The sequence below is a fragment of the Panthera pardus genome, unplaced genomic scaffold (genome assembly GCF_024362965.1).
Source record: "Panthera pardus isolate Hobbes unplaced genomic scaffold, ASM2436296v1 HiC_scaffold_22, whole genome shotgun sequence".
Classification (NCBI taxonomy): Eukaryota; Metazoa; Chordata; class Mammalia; order Carnivora; family Felidae; genus Panthera; species Panthera pardus.
This window is the reverse complement of record NW_026526788.1, coordinates 36,737,731-36,758,042: the sequence shown is the minus strand read 5'-3', so window position 1 is coordinate 36,758,042 and position 20,312 is coordinate 36,737,731. Positions and strand designations below refer to the sequence as shown.

Genomic DNA, 20,312 nt, shown 5'->3' with positions numbered 1-20,312 from the left:
CAGAGACAGAGTGCAAGCAAGGGAGGGGCAGAGAGAGAGAGAGAGATACAGAATCTGAAGCAGGCTCCAGGCTTCAGCTGTCAGCACAGAGCCCAACGTGGGGCTCAAACCCACAAACCCTGAGATCATGACCTGAGCCAAAGTTGGACGTTCAACTGACTAAGCCACCCAGGCGCCCCTAGAATATGTATTTTTGCAAAGGAAACTTGATTTTCCTCAAAATGACTTTCTCAATTCTGTGTTCCTCTTTGGATTTGAGATGTGTGCTGTGAGTTCTGTCTTGGCCTCTGGCCACTTGTCCAGTGAATGCTGGGCTGTGCCGTGCTGCCTTCCGCTCTAGTAGCCGTTCTTACAGCTGTGGTAACAATTTCTTTCTAGGACTTACCTGTTCACTCAGTATTGCTTAGGAACTAAAATGCCCACACTTATTGCTGTGTCCTGGCTGCTCCCATTTGGTGCCCCCATCAGTCAGTGTCACTGTCCCAGCCTCCTCCTTCCCAGTGTCAGTCACACCATTTCATTTTTTGGACAGTTGTTTTCTTCTTTACTAAAATCTCCCCATCTGCCACCTCCTCCAGCCTCAGTCTTTGTGGAATTCCTCATTGAAATTTGTTGACAAAGGACATTTCATATATTCTTTTATCATTATGGTTATATATATATATATATATATATATATATATATATATATATACAGTTATTAATATATATGTTAATATATAGAGACATATAACAAATGTGTTCAATATATATACATATACGTATACATATATATGTATATGGTTGCTCTATGTGTTATACAAATGTGAAATTAGGTTTCTTAGTTCTGTTGAGTTAATTTCCAACCAAGTATCCACTTTTCACCTGCCAACATTTTGTGCTTTTCTCTTATGTGCTATAGTCTCTCTTCCCTTCTTTTTGTCCTTGGGCATTTTACCATTTTCCCCCACTAGTATTACTTTAGTGAGGTTTTGAGAGGGGGCAGAGATAAAGCATTGTTTTCAACCTGCTAAATCTAACTACGATGCTCTGGAGTATTATTTGATCCACTGATGAATTATATATATTGGTATTTTATGTAGAATGCAGCATCTCTAACATTCGTGAGATTATTTTATTTTTGTGTTTTGAAAAGTCAGTTTTTCGTAGCAGGTTGATGTTTATTTTCTTAGTAGCTTTCTATCTTTTTTGTATTATGGGATAGTTTAGAATTTCAATAAAAAATGTTTTAAAGAATTTAATGATAAATTATATGGTTGCAAAGCCTTTGAGAGGAAGGTATTAGTACATTTTCCTATTTACATACCAGCTACAATTCTGCAATGACTTATTTCCCCATTTGGTCATATCAACTTTCAAGGTTTACATTTTGGAGAAGTCATCCCCTATTACTGAGGTTTTCAGTTTTATTAGTATATAACTGTGCATGAATTGTTTTTTTCTATTTGCTTCTCTATTGGATGAGCCAGTCATTTATTTTATCCTTTGTTTAACTGTTGTTATTGTTTGTCCCCATAAATTTTTTTTATCACTTTTAATCTTTATTGGTTTTCTGAGTATTCAGTTATAAACACTAAAATAGAAATCATCTACCTCCTGATGTTGTTAAGACTACTTTTTTGCTAAGATCTTAAGCTGAATGTATTTTTTATAGGTAGTGTCTTATTATACTATTGATTTCTTCTAAGTTATAGTTAGCAAGTATGCTCTTTAAAATTAAGTAGCGAGGCAGCATGCTTAGTGGGTATACTAGTGGTTTTAGGTTACTCAAGTGATTACTCAGGTAAGAGGAAATTTGCTAACTATTTGAGAACAAAAATAAAGTTTGGTTCCTTTGGTACACTATTAACCAAAATAAATAAATACATCAAGATAGAGTAACAAGGTTAAAAGAAAAAAAAAAGATATTCTCAACCAGTGGTTCCCAAACTTGGTTGCACTTTAGAATCATCTGGGGAGTTTAAAAAATTCTGACACCTAGGTTGTACCCCAGGCCAATTAAATCTGAGTATCTGGGAGGGGGAGGCAGGTATCAGTATTGTTTTAAAATCCCTGGGGTGATTGCATTAGCAGCAAAGTCTGGGAATTGCTGCGTTCCAGCCTTGATTTCTCAAAGTGTGGTCTCTGACCAAGAGTATCTGCATCATTTTAGAGCTGGTTAGATATGTAGAGTATCAGGCCCCATCTCAGACCCACTGAATCAGAATCTGAATGTTAATAAATCCTAGGCAGTTCCTGTGAATGTGGAATTTGATAGTAGGTCTCTAATGCAGGTGTAGCAAACTAGGGCCCTTGGGCTATTATTTGAATAAAACTTTATTGGAATATGGCCACGCCCATTCATTTACATATATTTACAGCAGAGTGGGAGTTGTGAGAGAACCTAAAATAATTGCTATCTGCCCATTTACAGAAAAAGTTTGCAATGCTTCTCAACCTTGACAGCTCCTTAGAATCATCTCAGAGCTTAAGACTCCCTCTGCCTGGCTGTACCAAGGCCCATAAAGTCAGAATGGACACAGGTATCAGTAATTCTTAAAGCTTCCCAGGTGTTTGAAATGTGCAGCCAAGGTTCAGAACCACTGCCCTAAAAGTATAAAGAGGAAAGGTGGATGCATTTAAAAAGTCTGTTTTTATGTTGGAGGTGGCCATTATTGAATATTAAAAGAAAGAAACAATGATGAAAGATTGATGTATTTGACCATATAACAAATTTAGAATTTGAAAAGAAAGAAAACAAAATTTTAGACTTAGAAAAAAACCTTAAGCAAAATTAAAACAAGAATGACGAACTGTGTGAGATACTAGAGAACAAAATGTCCTCAGTATAACAAAGCCCAAATTTATTTATAAGATGAAGACACAGGTCATGTGGCAAAGACCACTATAAAGCACTTTAAAGAAAAAATACAATGACTGATAAGTATGTGAAAAATAATGAACTTCATTTGTTGACATAGAAAAGAAAACTAAAATAGTGATAAACTCCTATTTGGGGCCCTTCAAATTCAGAGGCTTAGTTTCCCTTCTTCCCTCCCTTTTCTTTATCAGGGTATCAATCTGGTGGGGTTGTGGGCAGATGACCATTTACATAGTGGTGGCACGTTGTTAGCAGACTCTGGCAAGAGGATCTCCATGTTGAAAGTGCTTACTTGAGTACTGATGTTTGCAATTGGAACTGGCTGGCTAAAGTCTGTGCCGGGGCAGTGTTTACAAGCTTAGGCTTTGTGCAGGTACACAAATTTGGGTTGAGACTTGGCTCCATTGCTTACAAATTGTGGTGGACACACTGCCCAGTCTGTTTACTTTTAGCTATTTTCTTCTGTTGTATGTGTAAACTATAATTAAGGATTTTGGCATAAAAGAAGTAATCGAGAATAGTAGATGACTGGGGCATCTGGGTGGCTCAGTCAGTTAAGCATCCTGCTCTTAACTTTGGCTCAGGTCATGATCTTACCGTTCATGAGTTCGAGCTTCATATGATGAAATGACCATTTATTGAGTACCACCAACGTGCCTTCATGTATTATCAGAATACTTATTCTTCTGGTATACAATCTCCAGAGTATTTTTTTAAATTGAAGTATAGTTGAGATATAATTTCAGGTGTACAATATAGCGATTTTACAATTATATACATCCTGAAATGCTCACCATGGTAAGTGTAGTTACTATCTGTCATCATACAAAGTTATTACAATGTACTCTTCAGCCCTGTGACTTATTTGTTTTATAACTTAATAATCTACCTCACCTATTTCTCTGATCCCCTCCCCAGCTTCTCCTTTGGCATTTGCCAGTTTCTTCTCTGTATTTATGAGTCCATTTTTGTTCGTTCATTTGCTTTGTTTTTAGGTTCTGTGCATAAGTGAGATTATGTGGTATTTGTCTTTTTCTGTCTGACTTATTTCACTTAGCGTTATACTCTTTCCTTCTATGCATGTTGTCACGAATGGCAAGATTTCATTCTTTTTAATGGCTGAGTAATCCATTGTGTGTGTGTGTGTGTGTGTGTGTGTGTGTGCGCGCGCTCGCGCGTGCACGCACACGTGCACGCACGTATGTGTGTATATATACATCTTCTTTATCAATGGATATATAGGTTGCTTCCATATCTTGGCTATTGTAAATAATCCTGCAGTAAACATAGGGGTAAATATATCTTTTCAAGTTAGCGTTTTCATCTTCTTTGTGTAAATACTCAGAAATGGAATTACTGGATCATATTGCATTTCTGTTTTTGAGGAAACTCCATACTGTTTTCCACAGTAGCTACACCATTTTGCATTCCCACCAACAATGCATGAGGGTTTCCTTTTCTCCACGTCCCTTGTTAATACTTGTTATTTCTTCTATTTTTAATTCTAGCCATTCTGACAGGTGTGAGGTGATATCTCATTGTGTTTTTGATTTTCATTTTCTTGTGATCAGTGATGTTGAGCATCTTTTCATATGTCTGTTGGCCATCTATATGTCTTCTTTGGAAAAATATCTCTTTAGGTCCTCTGCTCATTTTTGAGTCAGATTACTTTTCTTTGTATTGAGTGATATGAGTTCTTTATATATTTTGGATATCAACCCCTTTTAGATGTGTCATTTGCAAATATCTTCTCCCTTTCAGTAGGTTGGTTTTTTGTTTTGTTGGTGTTTTTGTTTGTTTTGTTTCACTAGTCCCAATTGTTTATTTTTGCTTTTGTTTCCCTTGTCTGAGGAGACATATCCAGAATAATGCTAAGATTTATGTCTAAGAGATTACTGTCTACATTTTATTCTAGGAGTTTTATGGTTTCAGGTTTCATATTTAGGTATTCAATCAACTTTGAGTTTATTTTTGTGTAAGGTATAAGAAAGTGGTCGAGTTTTATGCCTCTGCATGTAGCTATCCCAGCATGTAATTTTCCCAGCACCATTTATTGAAGAGACAGCCTTTTCCCCATTGTATATTCTTATCTCCTTTGTTGTAGATTAATTAACCATAGATATACATGGGTTTATTTCTGGGGTCTCTATTCTGTTTCATTGATCTATGTGTCTGTTTTTGTGCTGGTATCATACTGTTTTTATTACTGTAACTTTGTGGTATATCTTGAAATCTGGGATTGTGATATCTCCAGCTTTGTTCTTTTTTCTCAAGATTGCTTTAGCTACTTGGGGTCTCTTGTGGTTCCGTACAAATTTTAGAATGATTTGTTTTAGTTCTGTGAAAAATACTATTGGCATTTGATAAGGATTGTATTGAATCTGTAAATTGCTTTGGGTAGTATGGGCATTTTAACAACATTAATTTTTCTGATCTATGAACATGGAATACCTTTCCATTTATTTGTGTTGTTTTCAGTTCCTTTCATCAATGTCTTATAGTTTTCAGAGTAGAGGTTTTTCACCTCCTTGATTAATTTTTTTCTTATTGTATTCTTTTTGATGTAATTATAAATGAGATTGTTTTATTAATTTCTCTTTCTGCTATTTCATTAGTAGTGTATAGAAACACATCAGATTTCTATATATTAATTTTGTATCCTGTAACTTTACTGAATTCATTTATCAGTTCTAATAGATTTTTAGTGAAGTCTTTAGGATCTTCTATGTACAATATTATGTCATCTGCAAGTAGTACAGTTTTACCTCCTCCTTACGAACTTGGATGACTTTTTATTTCTTGCCTGATTGCTACGGCTAGGACTTCCAGTACTAGGTTAAATAAAAGTGATGAGAGTAGACATCCTTTCTTTTTCCTGATTTTAGGGGAAAAACTTTCAGCTTTTGACCATTGAGTATCATGTTAGCTGTGGGTGTGTCATATATAGCCTTAATTATGATGAGGCATTTCCCTTTCTGCCCACTTTGTGGGGAACTTTTATCATGAATGGATGTTGATTTTTTTTAAAAAATGCTTTTCCTGCATCTATTGAAATGATCATACCATTTTTGTCGTCCCTTTTGTTAATGTGCTGTATCATGTTGATTGATTTGTGGATATTGAATCATCCTTGGAATAAATTCCACTTGATCATGGTAAATGATCATTTTTGTATGGTTTGCTAATATTTTTGAGTACTTTCGCATCTAGGTTCATTTTGGATATTGGTATGTTTTTGCCTTGTTGAGACTGCTTGCACCAAGGGACACTGGTACATAATTTTCTTTTCTGTTATAGTGTCTTTGTTTGGTTTTGGTATCACAGTAATGCTGACCTCATAGAATGAATTTGGAAGCATTCTTTTCTATTTTTTGGAATAGTTTGAGAAGGATAGGTATTAACTATTCTTTCAAAGTTTGGTAAAATTCACCTGTGAAGCCATCTGGTCCTAGACTTTTGTTCATTGGGAGTTTTTTGATAACTGATTAAATTTTGTTCTAGTAATCAGTCTATTCCAATTTTCTATTTCTTTCCTATTTAGTCTTAGAAGACTATTTGTTTCTAGGGACTTATCTATTTCTTTTAGGTTGTCCAATTTATTGGCATATAATTTTTCATAGTAATATCTTGTAATTCTTTGTATTTCTGCAATATTAGTTTGAAACTATGCTTTACTTTTTTAAAGTTTATTTCTTTCTTTTAGTAATCTCTATACCCAATGGGGGGATTCAAACTTATGACCTCAAGATGAAGAGTTTCATGCTCTTCTGACTGAGCCAGACAGGTGTCCCTCCTCTTCTTCATTTTTTATTTTATTATTTGACTTCTCTCTCTCTCTCTCTTTCTCTCTCTCTCTCTCTCTCTCTCTCTGAGTCTGACTAGTTTATCAATTTTGTATATCTTTTCAAAACACTGGCTCCTAAGTGTCATTGATTTTTTTCTCTTTCTACTTAGTCTCTTTTTTTTGTTTGTTTCCACTCTGATCTGTATTATTTTTTTCCTTCTACTAATTTTGGACTTTAAGATCAGATTGTTTATTTGAGATTTTTCTTGTTTTTGAGATAGGCCTGTATTACTATATACTTCCTTCTTAAAACTGCTTTTGCTGGATCCCAAAGATGTTGAACCTTTGTATCTTCAGGGTATGATCTGAGAGATAAAGGTAATAAGACTGGGTGGAGAACTCCAGCTCTAGTATGGTTGCAACAGAGGCCTCAGCCAATGCCACATAGAGCTCTGCAGCTGGATGGCTCATTAGGGTTATCCCAAATGGGGCAGGGCAGCGAATTTTTGTCCCCACACTTACTGCTCATTGGGGGCCTCCCATGGCAAGGATGTAACCTTAGGTGAAGCCACTTCAGGAGTCAGGGGAGAATAAAGACCTCTGTGCTTCACAACACCCACTACAGCTCATGTGTGTTATTCATTTAATATAGTCTCAGATATGATATGATAGTGTTTTATTTAGGATTCTTGTAGTTAGTCATTATGTGATGAGTTTGCCTTTTTTCCCCCAATGTGTGGAGTACCTGTGTCCAGGTAATTACAGCTTTCTAAACCAATACAGAGTGCAGAAAAAGAAAGAACAATCCATTTTAGGGGCTCCTGGGTGGCTCAGTCAGTTGAGTGTCTGACTCTTGATTTAGGCTCAGGTCATGTTCTCACAGTTCATAAGTTCGAGCCCCATATCAGACTCTGTGCCAACAGTGCAGAGCCTGGTTGGGATTCTCCCTCTCCCTCTCTCTCTGCCCTCCCCTGTTCTTTCACTCTCTCCAAATAAATAAATAAACTTTAAAAATTTTTTAAAAAGCCAATCCATTTTAATTAGTTGACTATATAGTATAGAGAAGTTTGCTATTTCTTAATATTTAAAGGAACTGACTTGAACTCATCTAGATCTTTGTGGGGGCATAATTCATGTTTTTCGGTACACACACATTTGCTTCTTTCCAACTGTTAGAGTCATTTTATATTTTCCTAGAATATCATTTTATTCCAGAGATTTTCAGTCATAGGAAACATGTAGTAAGAATACAGTATCATGAAGCAAAGAAGACAAATGGTTTGCCATTTAGGCATTACCCATCCCACCTCTCCCTTTTCTTGGCCTCTTGTATGTAATTTGAGTTGCTGTCTGTACCTCTGTAGGATCTCTCTGGGTGCAGCAGAGTGGCCACTGGTTAAAAGCTTTTCCTGTATTAGGCTGCTTTACATTTCCTAAGGGTGTCAGCCCTCAGCTCGTCAGGTAAGCCCTCAGTGCTCATGACTCTTTTCTTTAGGAAGCTGGGTACGTACTCCTGAATGCAGAGTATGTACTCTGGAGCTGTCTGCTCATTCTTTCTCAGAAGTCTGATTCATTTATTCAGTTCAACTGAGTATTTATTGAGCTCCCACCTTGTGCCAGGTACTAATTTACATCTATGAAATAAAGCCACGAGCAAAGCGGACACCAGTTCCTCCCTTCATTGAGCTGATGCTATACGTAGGGAGTCAGAAAGTAAATGACATAAGCAAGTAAGACACTAGCGCTTCTTCGTGCTGAGGAGAGAAGGAAAGTGGGCACGAAGAATAAGAGTTAGGGGGATGGAGAAGGAGGGGGCTTGCATTTGGGGTAGAGTAGCAGGGGCAGGTCTTGCTAGACGGCTGCATTAAGGAAACACCTCCAGGAGGTGGGGGAGTAAATCCTGTGGCCACGTGGGGAAGAGCCCTCCAGACAGAGAGCAGCGTGTCCAGGAAGGACCCCTGCACAGGAGCTTGCCTGTGCCGGCAGGGATGGATCACTGAGGAGGGCAGCCAGGTTGAAGGGAGAGTAATGTCAGGAGTGGGGGAGGACATCAGATCCAGAAGGAAATGGGTTGCCTTTGCTTTAGGCCCTTCAAGGACTTTGACTTTTACTCTGTGTGAAATGCGGGTATTGGAGGATTTTGAGCAGAGGAATGGTGTGATCTGTTTTACTTTTTAACAGGTTCGTTCTGGCTGCTATGCTGAGAATAGCCCCCCAGGGTCCAGGGCAGAAAGTAGTTAGGGAACTGAAGGGTATGTCCTTCAAACCACTATTTCTTCAGACAGTTTGGCTTGACCTAAAGATAAAATGTAGACTGATTTTTTTTTTTTAATCCACATAGAACTTTGTTTGTTCATTTGCATTAATGAAAGCCAATGCCATGGAAATGACCAGCATGAGGCAGTCAAATAAAAGCCCACTGTTGTTCAGCCCATTCTTGTATTACCTACGGTGGTCGCTTTTTCAGGGAGACAGTTCTGAGACAGTTCTCTCCTGTCTTCATCCTGGAAAACCTGTTTTCCTAAGAACCAGCTTGCTTTTCTCTTCTGGACATCATTAATCTTCTGATGTTGCATTCCTTACTTTGTTGACAAAGTGCTCAGAGCTAGATCTACAGTTTGCTTCTAGCAAGAGCATAGGACCTTTGGCTGCTGAATTCACTGTTTTTCCTACCCTTGTTTTCATACAGCTCCATTAAAAGGGAAGCTTTTATTCTATTATTATATTTTTGTGAGTCCCTTTAAAATGTGGCAAGCTACAGACAAATAATATAGGATACAAATAGCATCACCTACAGTAGAAAGAAAGAAATCCAGTTCAAAGCTTGGGTCATAAGTATCCTATTTTTGTTTTCATAAGTGTAAAAAAAAATATATATATATATATATAATATATATATATTTATATATAAAATATATATATATATAATATATATATATTTATATTATAAATATATATTTTATATATATTAATATATATATAAATTATATATATATATAATATTAATATATATATGTACTCAAACATGCACACACAAGATTTTCAGGATGAAACCATTAGCAGCTAATAATTACTAAAACATCATTATTTCCTGACTGGTTTCTGTGCTACTGGGTTTTTTTCTACCTCAAGTTTCTAAATTTGGTTTTTCATCTCCCACAAGTGCATGCCAGTGGTGCTGGACTAAGACCAGCCATCCAGGTTGGGCTGGATGCTTAGGACCAACAATAGAGTTTGTTAAAAATACACCTTCCAGGGGTGCCTGGGTGACTCAGTTGGTTCAGTGTCCAACTTCGGCTCAGGTCATGATCTCACAGTTTGTGAGTTCGAGCCCCACGTTGGGCTCTGTGCTGACAGCTCAGAGCCTGGAGCCTGCTTCGGGTTCTATCTGCCTCTCTCTCTGTCCCTGACCTGCTTGCACTCCGTTTCTCTCTCTCTCTCAAATATAAATAAACATTAAAAAATTTTTTAAAACTACACCTTCCAGCCTCTGCTACTCACTCCAATTTAATAAGGCTTGCTAACTTTGAAAATATTTTGCACAAACAATGTATTTTCTGGGATCCTGGATTTTTAAAAATTTTTTTAATTGTTTATTTATTTTTGAGAGAGACCGAATGTGAGCAGGGGAGAGGCTGAGACAGAGGGAGACACAGAATCTGAAGTCGGCTTCAGGCTGTGAGCTGCCAGCACAGAGTCTGATGCGGGACTTGAATTCATGAATCGTGAGATCATGACCTGAGCTGAAGTTGGATGCTTAATCAACTGAGCCACCCAGGCACCCCTGAGATTCTGGATTTTTTAAGACATTTTTTGTTGTCTTTATTGTTGAACAAGTGCTAGACTGTGCATAAAAGTCTTGGATCAGATTCTCCTCATCTTCAAGTTCTGAGTGTTGCCCCATTGTCATTTATACTGACTGTTACATCTTGTGGTCTTAGTGGCATTAATGGTGACCCTCTCCCCACCCTGACACTTTGTTTTTTAATTTATTTTAATACTTGAAACTTGAAGAAAAGAAAAGGCAGATACTTCTCAGCATGGGTTTCTAAGAGCTGGTCATTCATTCTGCCTTTTAATCTCAAATCCTTTTTTCTTTTCTAGAAAGTTCTTTTCTATTATGTCTCGGCCATTACTTATGAACTACAGGTTGTTTGTACTTCCCTTCAGAACATGTTTTATTCATAGGTTGGATTTCTGTGATCTCCCCTCCATTTCGATTTTCTTAAGTTTTATCCTTTTTCTCTGTCTTTTCCTTATGTTCTCTGTGTTCTGGGATTACTTCTTAGTTTTGTCCTCTGCAACCAGTGCAGTGTTCAGCTGTGTTAAGTGAATCTTTCATCAGTTTGGTTAAGACTGTGTTTCAGCTCCTGGGCCTTCAGTTCATCAATATCCCTTCTCATCTCTGTGATTTTTGGTTTAATAAGAGTAATATAAATATCATTTGGCATAGAAGGCCAATGTCTTTTGAGAAAATCTTCTGTTCATGAAGGTAAATCCTTTTTGGATGAGAAATTTCCCTTTTGAGCCATTATCCTTTTCTTCCTCTTGTGCAGTGGGATTTTTTTCCCTCCTGGGCTTTGTGTTAGTTTTTCCTTGGTACCTAATGCTTGAACAAGGCAAAATCTACCTGGGCCAGATGTGGAGCTATATGGGGGGGGGGGGGGGAGCTTCCTGTCTGTCTCCTTTCCTTGATTCATTCCAGTGAATCCCTGGAGCTTCTTCCCACCAGTTCCTGCCTTATGTATGGAGGCAGGATAAAGTCTCACCCACCGGCTTAGAGCAGCCTGTCAATAATTTAGCCCACTCTCTGCTTAGCACTGCTCTTGGCACGTGGGGCTGCTTGACAAAAGGCTTTCAGAAAATCTGTAGAAGAAAACCCCCTTAGCAAAGGGTGTGATATTGAAAATATCTTGAAGCTGTGATAATCAGTATTTTGTATGTAATTCTCTTATATGATGACCAAGCATGTAAGCAATTCTCTTACATGAAGCCCTTTGAGTGACTCAGATTGTTTTTGACTCGTGAATTGGGTCTGAATAGAAATATAGTTTACCCTGGTCTATTAAAACAACAATAATTTGTGTTTTCTTTAATCCTTGATTGTATCTTCCTTTCAGGTGTTCATCTCTCTTCTGCTGTCTGGAAATCTACCTCTTTGTTTCCGTTCAGCAGCTCTTCATTACCGATTTAGAAAGGACAAACATTTATCTTGATACTTAGTAAAAGTGGAAATATACACATTTTGGATCCTGAAGTTATGGGGAGTGAGATCTTACTGATGTGATTTTTTTTTTTTTTGATTGGGAGAAAAATATAGAACCTTCTAGAAAACAGATAATGCTGTGGCCTATACTCTTCATTTTATCAGGACTGAAGATAAAGTTTAAAAAAAAAATCCATCAAAGACATAAGATTATCCGATTTGTTCCTAATCTGTTCCTAGCACAAGGGTTACCCTGTGCTATTCCTGGTATTTTTCAGAGCCAAAAATCCTCTCAGACCAGTAGGTAACTAGAAATAGTGCTTTAAATCCAAGATGGACAAAAGAGAGGCCTCATTAAACTGGGCTCTCCCCACCAGACCTTCCTCTACAGGGGCTCAAAACAGGCCTCCTTTAATGAGAAAGTTTACCAGCTGAGATTAAAGTCAAGAATCAGAATGAAGGACTATGTCCAAGGTACCGGTTGGTTTAATCTCCTGCAAAAACTTCATATCCCTTCAACCCTGGCAGCTGTAGATCAAACGGCAGAGTGTGAACATTAAAACCACACGGTGAGAATAATGTGTCTCTATTTCATTTCTCTTTCCAGGTTTGAGATTTTTAAGAGCTCTCAGACTGATACAGTTTTCAGAAATTTTGCAGTTTCTGAACATCCTTAAAACAAGGTAAGATGTTCTTATTCATATTTTTTCTTCATTCTGGTTCCCAAGGCCAAATTATAAATAGCAGGTGTTTTTGTTCATCACTATAAAGTTAGAGTTCTGTTATTCTCAGAAAAAGTGATCTAACACAGAAATCTGGAGAAAGCCCGGGGTGGGGTTTGAACTGCTCTCTTCTGCAGGGCTGGGAACTGTCTGGTAAGAAGAGAAACAGCCGTGCATGTGGAGAAGTAGATAGTTTTGGGGGGACTGTGTGGGTTGCTTGGAAACCAGCCACAGCATCCTGGAGAGATGGTGCACAGTGGATGAGGGATCGAGCAGCTCATTGATTGGGAAGTCCTCGCTCCTAGGTTCTGAATCGCCCCTTTATTACATCACTAAATAAGAAATTGAACCTAAACCCAAAAGCAATGGAAGCAGTGCTCTTGGAGAGGCAATCACAAACCTCATATGGCAAACAGAAAATCATTTCATTTCAAAGTACATTTTAGATGTTCACTTTCTTGCCAGTGTAGTCCCTGGGGCTTGCTTTGTGAATTGCCTTTTGGGGAATACCTAAAAACCTTCTGCCGAATGTACTGTGACTGCTTCTGTTAACTGTGTTATGATCTGGAAAACACTACGGGAGCAGGAGGAAAAATCCCCCAGAGATGCCTTTCCTGATGACCTGTGGGTTTGCAGAGCTGGTCTGAGACCAGGCTGCCTTGATGAATAAACTAATAAAAGAGGTTAGACGTACTCTAATGGAGAATAAGTACAGGCCATAAATTTCTCTTATAGGAAATTACACTTTAAGAAGCTCACTCCTAATGTTCCATTTCCTCTTAGGTTGACGTGTTTGATAAATGATTAAAAACAGGATGCTTCTGGATTTTGTGATTTATAATTAATATACCTGAATTTGGGGTGGGGGAGGGCCCTTGGATTTGGCATTGTTTTCCCAGTAACTGAGGCTGGGACTCAGCTTCCCAAACCTGTCGTATCCAACAAATGTGATGGGCTGTTGACTTCCCTCTTTGGGGTTAGTGCTTTTTGTTTGTTTATTTTGGTTTGTTTTAATTCTAAATTGGTTTTTCCTTGCTAACTATTCATCTGTGTGCATGTGGGATAAATTCTCTTTGTGTTAGCCAAGTTAAAAAGCAAATGAGCATCTAACGTAATAGAAGCCCTCTATAGTGTGTCCCCCTACTCTGCACCTTCATTACCCTGGGGTCAGAGTTTATTGATGTTGCACTTAATACTATGTAATATTATTAATATAGAATGAATATTGTTATTCTTCCTATTTCTTCTGAGTGACAGTAACCCTCGTTTCTACCTTTTTATGGCTCTTCTGTGCAATGAACTCATATTACTTTTGAAATTAAGATTATCCATAAGCCAGCAATCCTCAATGCTTACCTATGTCATAATTGTTCTGCTATATTTTTTAGGGTAGAATTGGTGCATACCCAGTGTCAAGCACAGGGACTGATTTAAGAGACACTTGTTTTTTTTCTAGAGCAGAATGTGTCCTGTGGAGTTAACCACACTCTCTAACATGGTATAGTGCCCCTCGTTCCCTGTTTCATGTTTACATCATAAATTAGGGGGTTTTAACTCTCTGACACCAGTGTCTTAAGAATGTGCCATTACTCCAAGGAATAACATGGCGAGAACTGTGTTCTCATTTTTCTTGCATTCCACATGGATCCTTTTTTGACTTGGGAGAATGTTAAGCCATGTGAATAAAATATCTTTTTCTGGACCTTTATCAAGAGACCCACCGATTTTCCAATCCTTGGAGAAGATTCTTTTCCTTTAGGTGCAGGAAATAGCACTAATGTCTGTGGTGCACAATCCACCAAGAAGGCCACAAGTATGGGTGAGGTTCGTTCTCCCAAGGCACAGGGGAAAGAGCTGAAGCAGCCAGCAAGGGACAGAGGTGACTATAAATCAGGAGAGAGTGGCCTTAGGGAAGACTCATGGGGTGGCAGGATGCCAGGTGTCTGCTATCTTGAGCCCCAAACAGCATCTCCCCATCATCCTACTTCCCACTCAGTTAAGCTCTTTCTATGGTAGAGGGGGTTTTCATCACAACCCCCCCCCCTTGGATTGTCCCTGTTCCTGCTGCTTGCTGAGTTAATTCAGCAAGCCTGAACTGACCATCTATTCATACCAGCAGTGAGGTGGGTGCCAGGGTAGTGTCCTGCTATCAGAGAGTGCATGAGGAGGGAAGAGCCAGCTGGACCTGTGGTGTGGTGGTACTGGGTCACAGGTATATCCAGGGATGGGAGTGGGGGGCAGTGAGGCATTTTCAAGAAAAGGTCTTAGGTAAGCTTCCTAGAAAACTAGATGTCATCCAGGCAGGGGTGGGCTTGGGCACCTCCAATCATAGAAGCTCCAAAAGCACATGGGTGAGAGAACATGGCCCTTGGGGGTGCTTTGAGTAGTCTGGTGCTCCTGGAGACTAGGGGTTCTGGGGTGGGAAAACAAAAATGACATTATAGGAGGGTAGGTAAAGGCCAGACCCCAGGCACAGAAGAAAACTTGATTTAACTTATAAGAACTCCAGAGGCTTTAGACCAGCTCTTTGAGTCTATTCTCTCCTCAGGTGCCTGGTTAATCTCAGCTCTTTCCTTATACACACCCCCAAGCCCAGATCCCAAAGGCTCTGATACAGAGAAAGGGAAGGCTTGGTTTTTGTAGGGCTTTGGACGCAGAGTGACTTTTCTGGTGACTCCTCTGTACTCTGCTGTGTTCATGATGACCTTCCAGAAGGGTGGGCGCAGCCCTGTAATCATCTTTAGGGAGATTTTGTCTGGTTTCCTCGGGTGGCCAGTCCCTACCAATCTGTGGCATTAGGTAGGCATAGAGATATTGCAAATGTGATTTGAAATAATGATTTGAAATTGCAGCTTCATTTTCTGTCCTTTGGTTGCCTTGGTTGGCAAAGAGCTGGAAGAAACAGAGCAGGGAAGTATATTGGGGAGAGAGAGAGAGAGGGAGGGAGGGAGGGAGGGAGGGAGGGAGGGAGGGAGGGAGAGACAAGAGGGCAGCAGAGTGAACAGGATGACAGAGAAAACACAGAAGAAAGAAACAGTTCACAGTTATGGGACAGCATCAGGGCCATTCCTGCCAACTACCAGCCAAAAGAGGGTCCTAATGTGCTCCTTCTCTGGAAAATGGCATCTTGAAGGGGACAGGTTCCCCTCCATGTCATCGTCTGAGCTTTGGCGGTGCCTCAGTGGCTCTGAAAACTGGCGAACAGACTCCCAGATGAGAGCAGACTTATTCTACACTCAGCGCAAAATAAGCATCTCTGTTTTAAAGGCTGTCATTCTGATCTCATTTCGTGTGTACAGGCTGATGATAAAGACATGGGTCATCCCAACAATTTGTTTTAAGTGGCAACGGCCTTGCTAATTATCAAAGCAGACTATAGCTCATTGTAAACATTTCAACAACGTAGAAAAGCATAAAGGATAAAGTAAAACTTCCCCAACCCTTACGAACTTCCAAGTTAGGTTCTTAAAAAAAAGAGTATTCCCTATGGAGACTGCAAGGGCTTGTGCAGGTGGAGGCCACATCGTGAGGGCTCTCAGGTATCATGGATTTAACTTGGAGAGCAAGAGGGAATTGCTGAAGGGTTTAAGTAGGAGAGGAATGTGGTCAGATTTACATTTTAGAAAGATCTACTAGTCCACCAATTGTTTGATGAGTTTGAAGCATCTAAGACTGTAGAGCATTAGACCAGTCAAGGCAGTTGTCCAGGCGAGTGGTATCAGGAAATGGCCTTAGGCAGGGCAAGTTGGGGTGGAGAGCAGGCAGAGGGGCAGAGAGATTACTTAAAGGGGAAGAATTGCCAGAACCTGATTTTGCTTAGAGTTCAGAATATTCATCTCAAAGTAGTATAGTCCAAGTGAATTTTCAGGGGTGGATATCTTACATCTGTCTAGCAGAGATAATAATAAAACAAAATAAACCCATTGACACCTGGCTGTAACTTTAGCCAGAATGGAGGAAAATAGTGGACAAGCTGAACAGGGACAGATTTGCCCTTCTTTGTAGAAAGTGGATGACGTTTTTAGTGTTAACCAAAACATGTCTTGTTAAATACACTGAGGGCAAAGATGGCTCGTGTTAGCTCTGGGTTTATAGCTATACTTTCAAAAAGAGAAAGACTTTCTCTCTTCCAGTATCTATGGGGTCCTGGAAAGGTCTCTGATCTATAGGAACAGAAAGATATCTGTGCCTGCCCTTGGAAAATTCACTGTATCCAGTAATGTAAATTTCTCCAATGGCTATGGAGAACTCATGAGTTGGGGAGGCAGCAATGAAAATGGACAACATAGAAATGATTTTCTTTATGAGTTAGGTTCTCATAAGGTCATAGTCCCCTCCCTCAAGGCATGGGAAAGGGGCTTGAATCCGAATGGTTCCAGTCATTCTTGCCATTGGGAAGTTTGTGTTTGGCTCAGACCCATGGCTTTGGCCAAAAACCTATGCTTATTTCCAGTGGCCCCCTTTTGCCATGCAGAGTGCACAAACTTGGCCCTGCTACCCCATGCCTCCTCCCACGGAGCCCTGTGCAACCTGGTGAGGTTCAAATTTCAGAATATGCAGTAAGTGCACCAAGAGTTAATTTTGCATCTTTTTCACAGAGCTTTTAGATAATTACCTGGTTGTATAGTTTAATTTGGAAAGCAAATTCCTAATACTAGCGATCTGTAATGATGATAATGCCATAAAATAATCAGATTTCAGCACTGAATACAGAGTCTTTCATCATCAATGATGAACTCCACGCACAGCAAGAACTCCCTTAAGCACTATTAATATCATTGTGACAATTATTTAGAAATTAGTAATCACCATATTTAGGTTGTTTTTCCAAAGCACCAAGAGGCTCAAAGGCTGCAATAGTTTTAATATCTCAAGAGCATTCCACATGGTGGTTGGTGGGACACTGCTTTGTTCAGGTTCCAAGGATCTGGAAGTTTGTAAGTGAATCAACTTGGTATTTAATTACCCTTTGAGAAAATGAACACTACACATTTTCCTTGACTTACGATGGGATTATGGCCAGATAAACTCACTATAAGTCAAAAATGCATTTAATACTCCTAACCTCTCACACAGAGCTTAGCCTAGCCTCACCTTAAATATGCTCAGAACGCTTAAATTAGCCTACACCTGGACAAAATGATCTAACACAAAGCCCATTTTATATTAAAGTGCTGAATAGCTCATATAATTTACTGAATACTGTCCCGGAAGTGAAAAACAAAATGGCTGTGTATCGATTGTTTGCTCTTGTGATCGCGTGGCTGACTAGGGGCTGCATCTCGCTGTCACTACCCAGAATCATGAGAGAAATCATGCGGCATATTGCTAGCCCAGGAAAGGACCAAAACTCAAAATCTAGTTTCTACTGAATGCAGATGGCTTTCACACCATCGTAAAGTCAAAAAGTCGTAAGTTGAACCATTGTTAAATCGAGGACTATTTATACACGCTTTTCTGAGATCTCTCCCTTTGCTAATGGCTACCTGTTCCTCAACTGCTTCTCATGCTCCAATGTTAGCTCACACCTTGGAGGAGTAACAAGGTAGAGACAGGGGGTTTTGCTCTAGTTTGGCTTCCCATTAAGAAACTAGTTGGGAACAAGACATAATGGTGTTTCAGCCACAACAATGTTCAGTTCACTGATTGCCAGAGTTGCTTTCCCCAGTGGCTCGTTGGGTGGATGCCTTATATCTATGTTTTTGTTTTTTTTAAATTCATTCATTCATTCATTCATTCATATAGGCTTCACGCCCACGTGCTTTTTGGCTACCAATCCCTTCTGTTGTAGGCAGATGGCTTTAATTGCAAGTGACAGAGTCTACTTTGAACCAGCCTTAGTAATGACTGGGATTCAAGAGAGAATTGAGCATGTGTGGATCCAGGGGTTCAGATTCTCTCATCAGGATTCTGCCTCTCTCTTTATTTCTTTTAGGTTACATTCTCAGACAGAGTTTCTCCAGGGCAGATGGCCTTCTAGAGCTCCAGACTTAATATTTTCTGCACCCAAATCTCAGAAGGAAAAAGATTATTTTTATCCTGCTCAGTTTCTGAGACATGCCTCTGATAGGCCTTACTTAGGAGCCCTTTAGAGCCGGGAGCTCCTCCATCAGCCAGTGTGCCTCAGGCCACCCAGGTAGAGGGAGAGGTGGGAACCTTTGAGCGCTAGAGGCTGAGGACTGGGCTGTCCTTGAGGAAGAGATATGGGACAAAACAAAGAACAATAAAAACAGCTGTGTACTGCTTCTCCGAATTACCGCGTTAAATAGGATTTGGATCAGACAGGCCTGGTTAGACTATTAACTCCACCACTTAGATGTTCCGACCATGTCTTCTCAGGCAAGCTGCTTAAGTACACTAAGCCTCAGTTTATTTGGTTAGTGAGGACAGTGATCGTACCTATATCAAAAGGTAAATGGTAAAAATCTGAAGAAAATAAAGAACCCAACAAAGTGCATAGCACATAATAGGGATTCAATAAATATTGGCAATTTTTATAGGCAATTCTCATAATCTGGCAACTCTAGAAATGACCAAGAATGACAGAGTAGACGTTTTTATTGTTTTTTTCTGTTTTTGAACCAGAAAGGAGTCATTCCACACATTTCAAGAGATCAGTATCAAACAAAATTAAAAATATTTGGTTATTCTTTCCTTGAACTGTTAGAACCAACTCTAGAAAACTAAGACCATGGGTTCCTCTGCTCAGTTACTTAAAGAAAAGAAGATTGAAGAAAAAGGCAAACTGGACCCTTGTCTCGTGCCTGTCCTAGAGCCACTGATCTGACCTCCACTGAGGGGCTTCTCCTTCAACCCCTGTGCTACCTTGGACTGCAGCCCACCCCGCCTTCCTCTACATGGTGACCCCAGTGTAGATGTAATTATCAGAATTTTTCCTTTCCATTCTCTTTTGTGGCAATTCAAGAGGTTAATCAGTGTGTCTACATAGTCTCTCTCCTCCGTGGAGCAGCTATCTCTGACCTTCTCCTATCCTATGCATAGAGCATGGGGGGAGACACAGCTTTGCTTTAGCAATCAAGGAAGACTTTCTGACAGATGCCAGGCTGTGACTGTGTAGCGGCCAAGAGGGCAGACTCAGCAGCCAAGCTGCCCCAGCTCAAATCCCAACTCTGGTGCTCACCATGTGAGCTTGGATTTGGATGACTTCACAGAGTCATTGTGAAAAGTAGAGGAGTTAATACACTCAAAGCACTTAGAACAGTGAGCTAATGGTAAGCACCATAAAGGAACCATAGAAGTGTAAGCCATTACTGTTAACCATGATCTTAAACTCTCAGGATTTACATCATCGGATCCCTGTGAGGAAGAGATGGGAGAGGGCAGAAAACAATCTGTCAAGGATAATGGGCTGAACTACCCTGTGGGTGGCGTTCAGCCACTATAGGGAGACTGAAAGAGGCAGAAGATAGACTTTGTTTCTGCAAGATGCAGTTAGGAACATGAGACAAAAGCAATCCAAACAACATTACAGAAGATGTCTTAAGACACTGGGATCGATTACCAACAAGTGCCTGAAAGTAAGAGCCATGAGGAGTCACCTTGTATTGCAGGTGGGGGACCATATTAATGAGGACATGGGGATTGAACCAGGCTCTGAAGAAAGGGAAATATTTGCATTGATGGGAAGGACCACCTATGATAGTAGCATAAACAAAGATGTAATACCCGGGTTTGGCTGCTACAGAAGTTTCAAGAGTTTATGTAGAAGAGGGTGGTGGT

At 39.7% G+C, this 20,312-nt stretch overlaps 1 protein-coding gene across 36 annotated transcripts in view; it reads left to right on the top strand.

Annotated features, from left to right (window-relative positions):
* The window catches only part of KCNMA1 (potassium calcium-activated channel subfamily M alpha 1), a 722,982-nt gene that overhangs the window by 470,744 nt on the left and 231,926 nt on the right, over nucleotides 1-20,312 (top strand). For all 36 annotated transcript variants that reach the window (XM_053909597.1, XM_053909605.1, XM_053909598.1 and 33 more), the window contains one exon: nucleotides 12,458-12,533. In XM_053909597.1, the coding sequence (XP_053765572.1) occupies nucleotides 12,458-12,533 (76 nt within the window). The remainder of the gene's footprint in view (nucleotides 1-12,457; nucleotides 12,534-20,312) is intronic.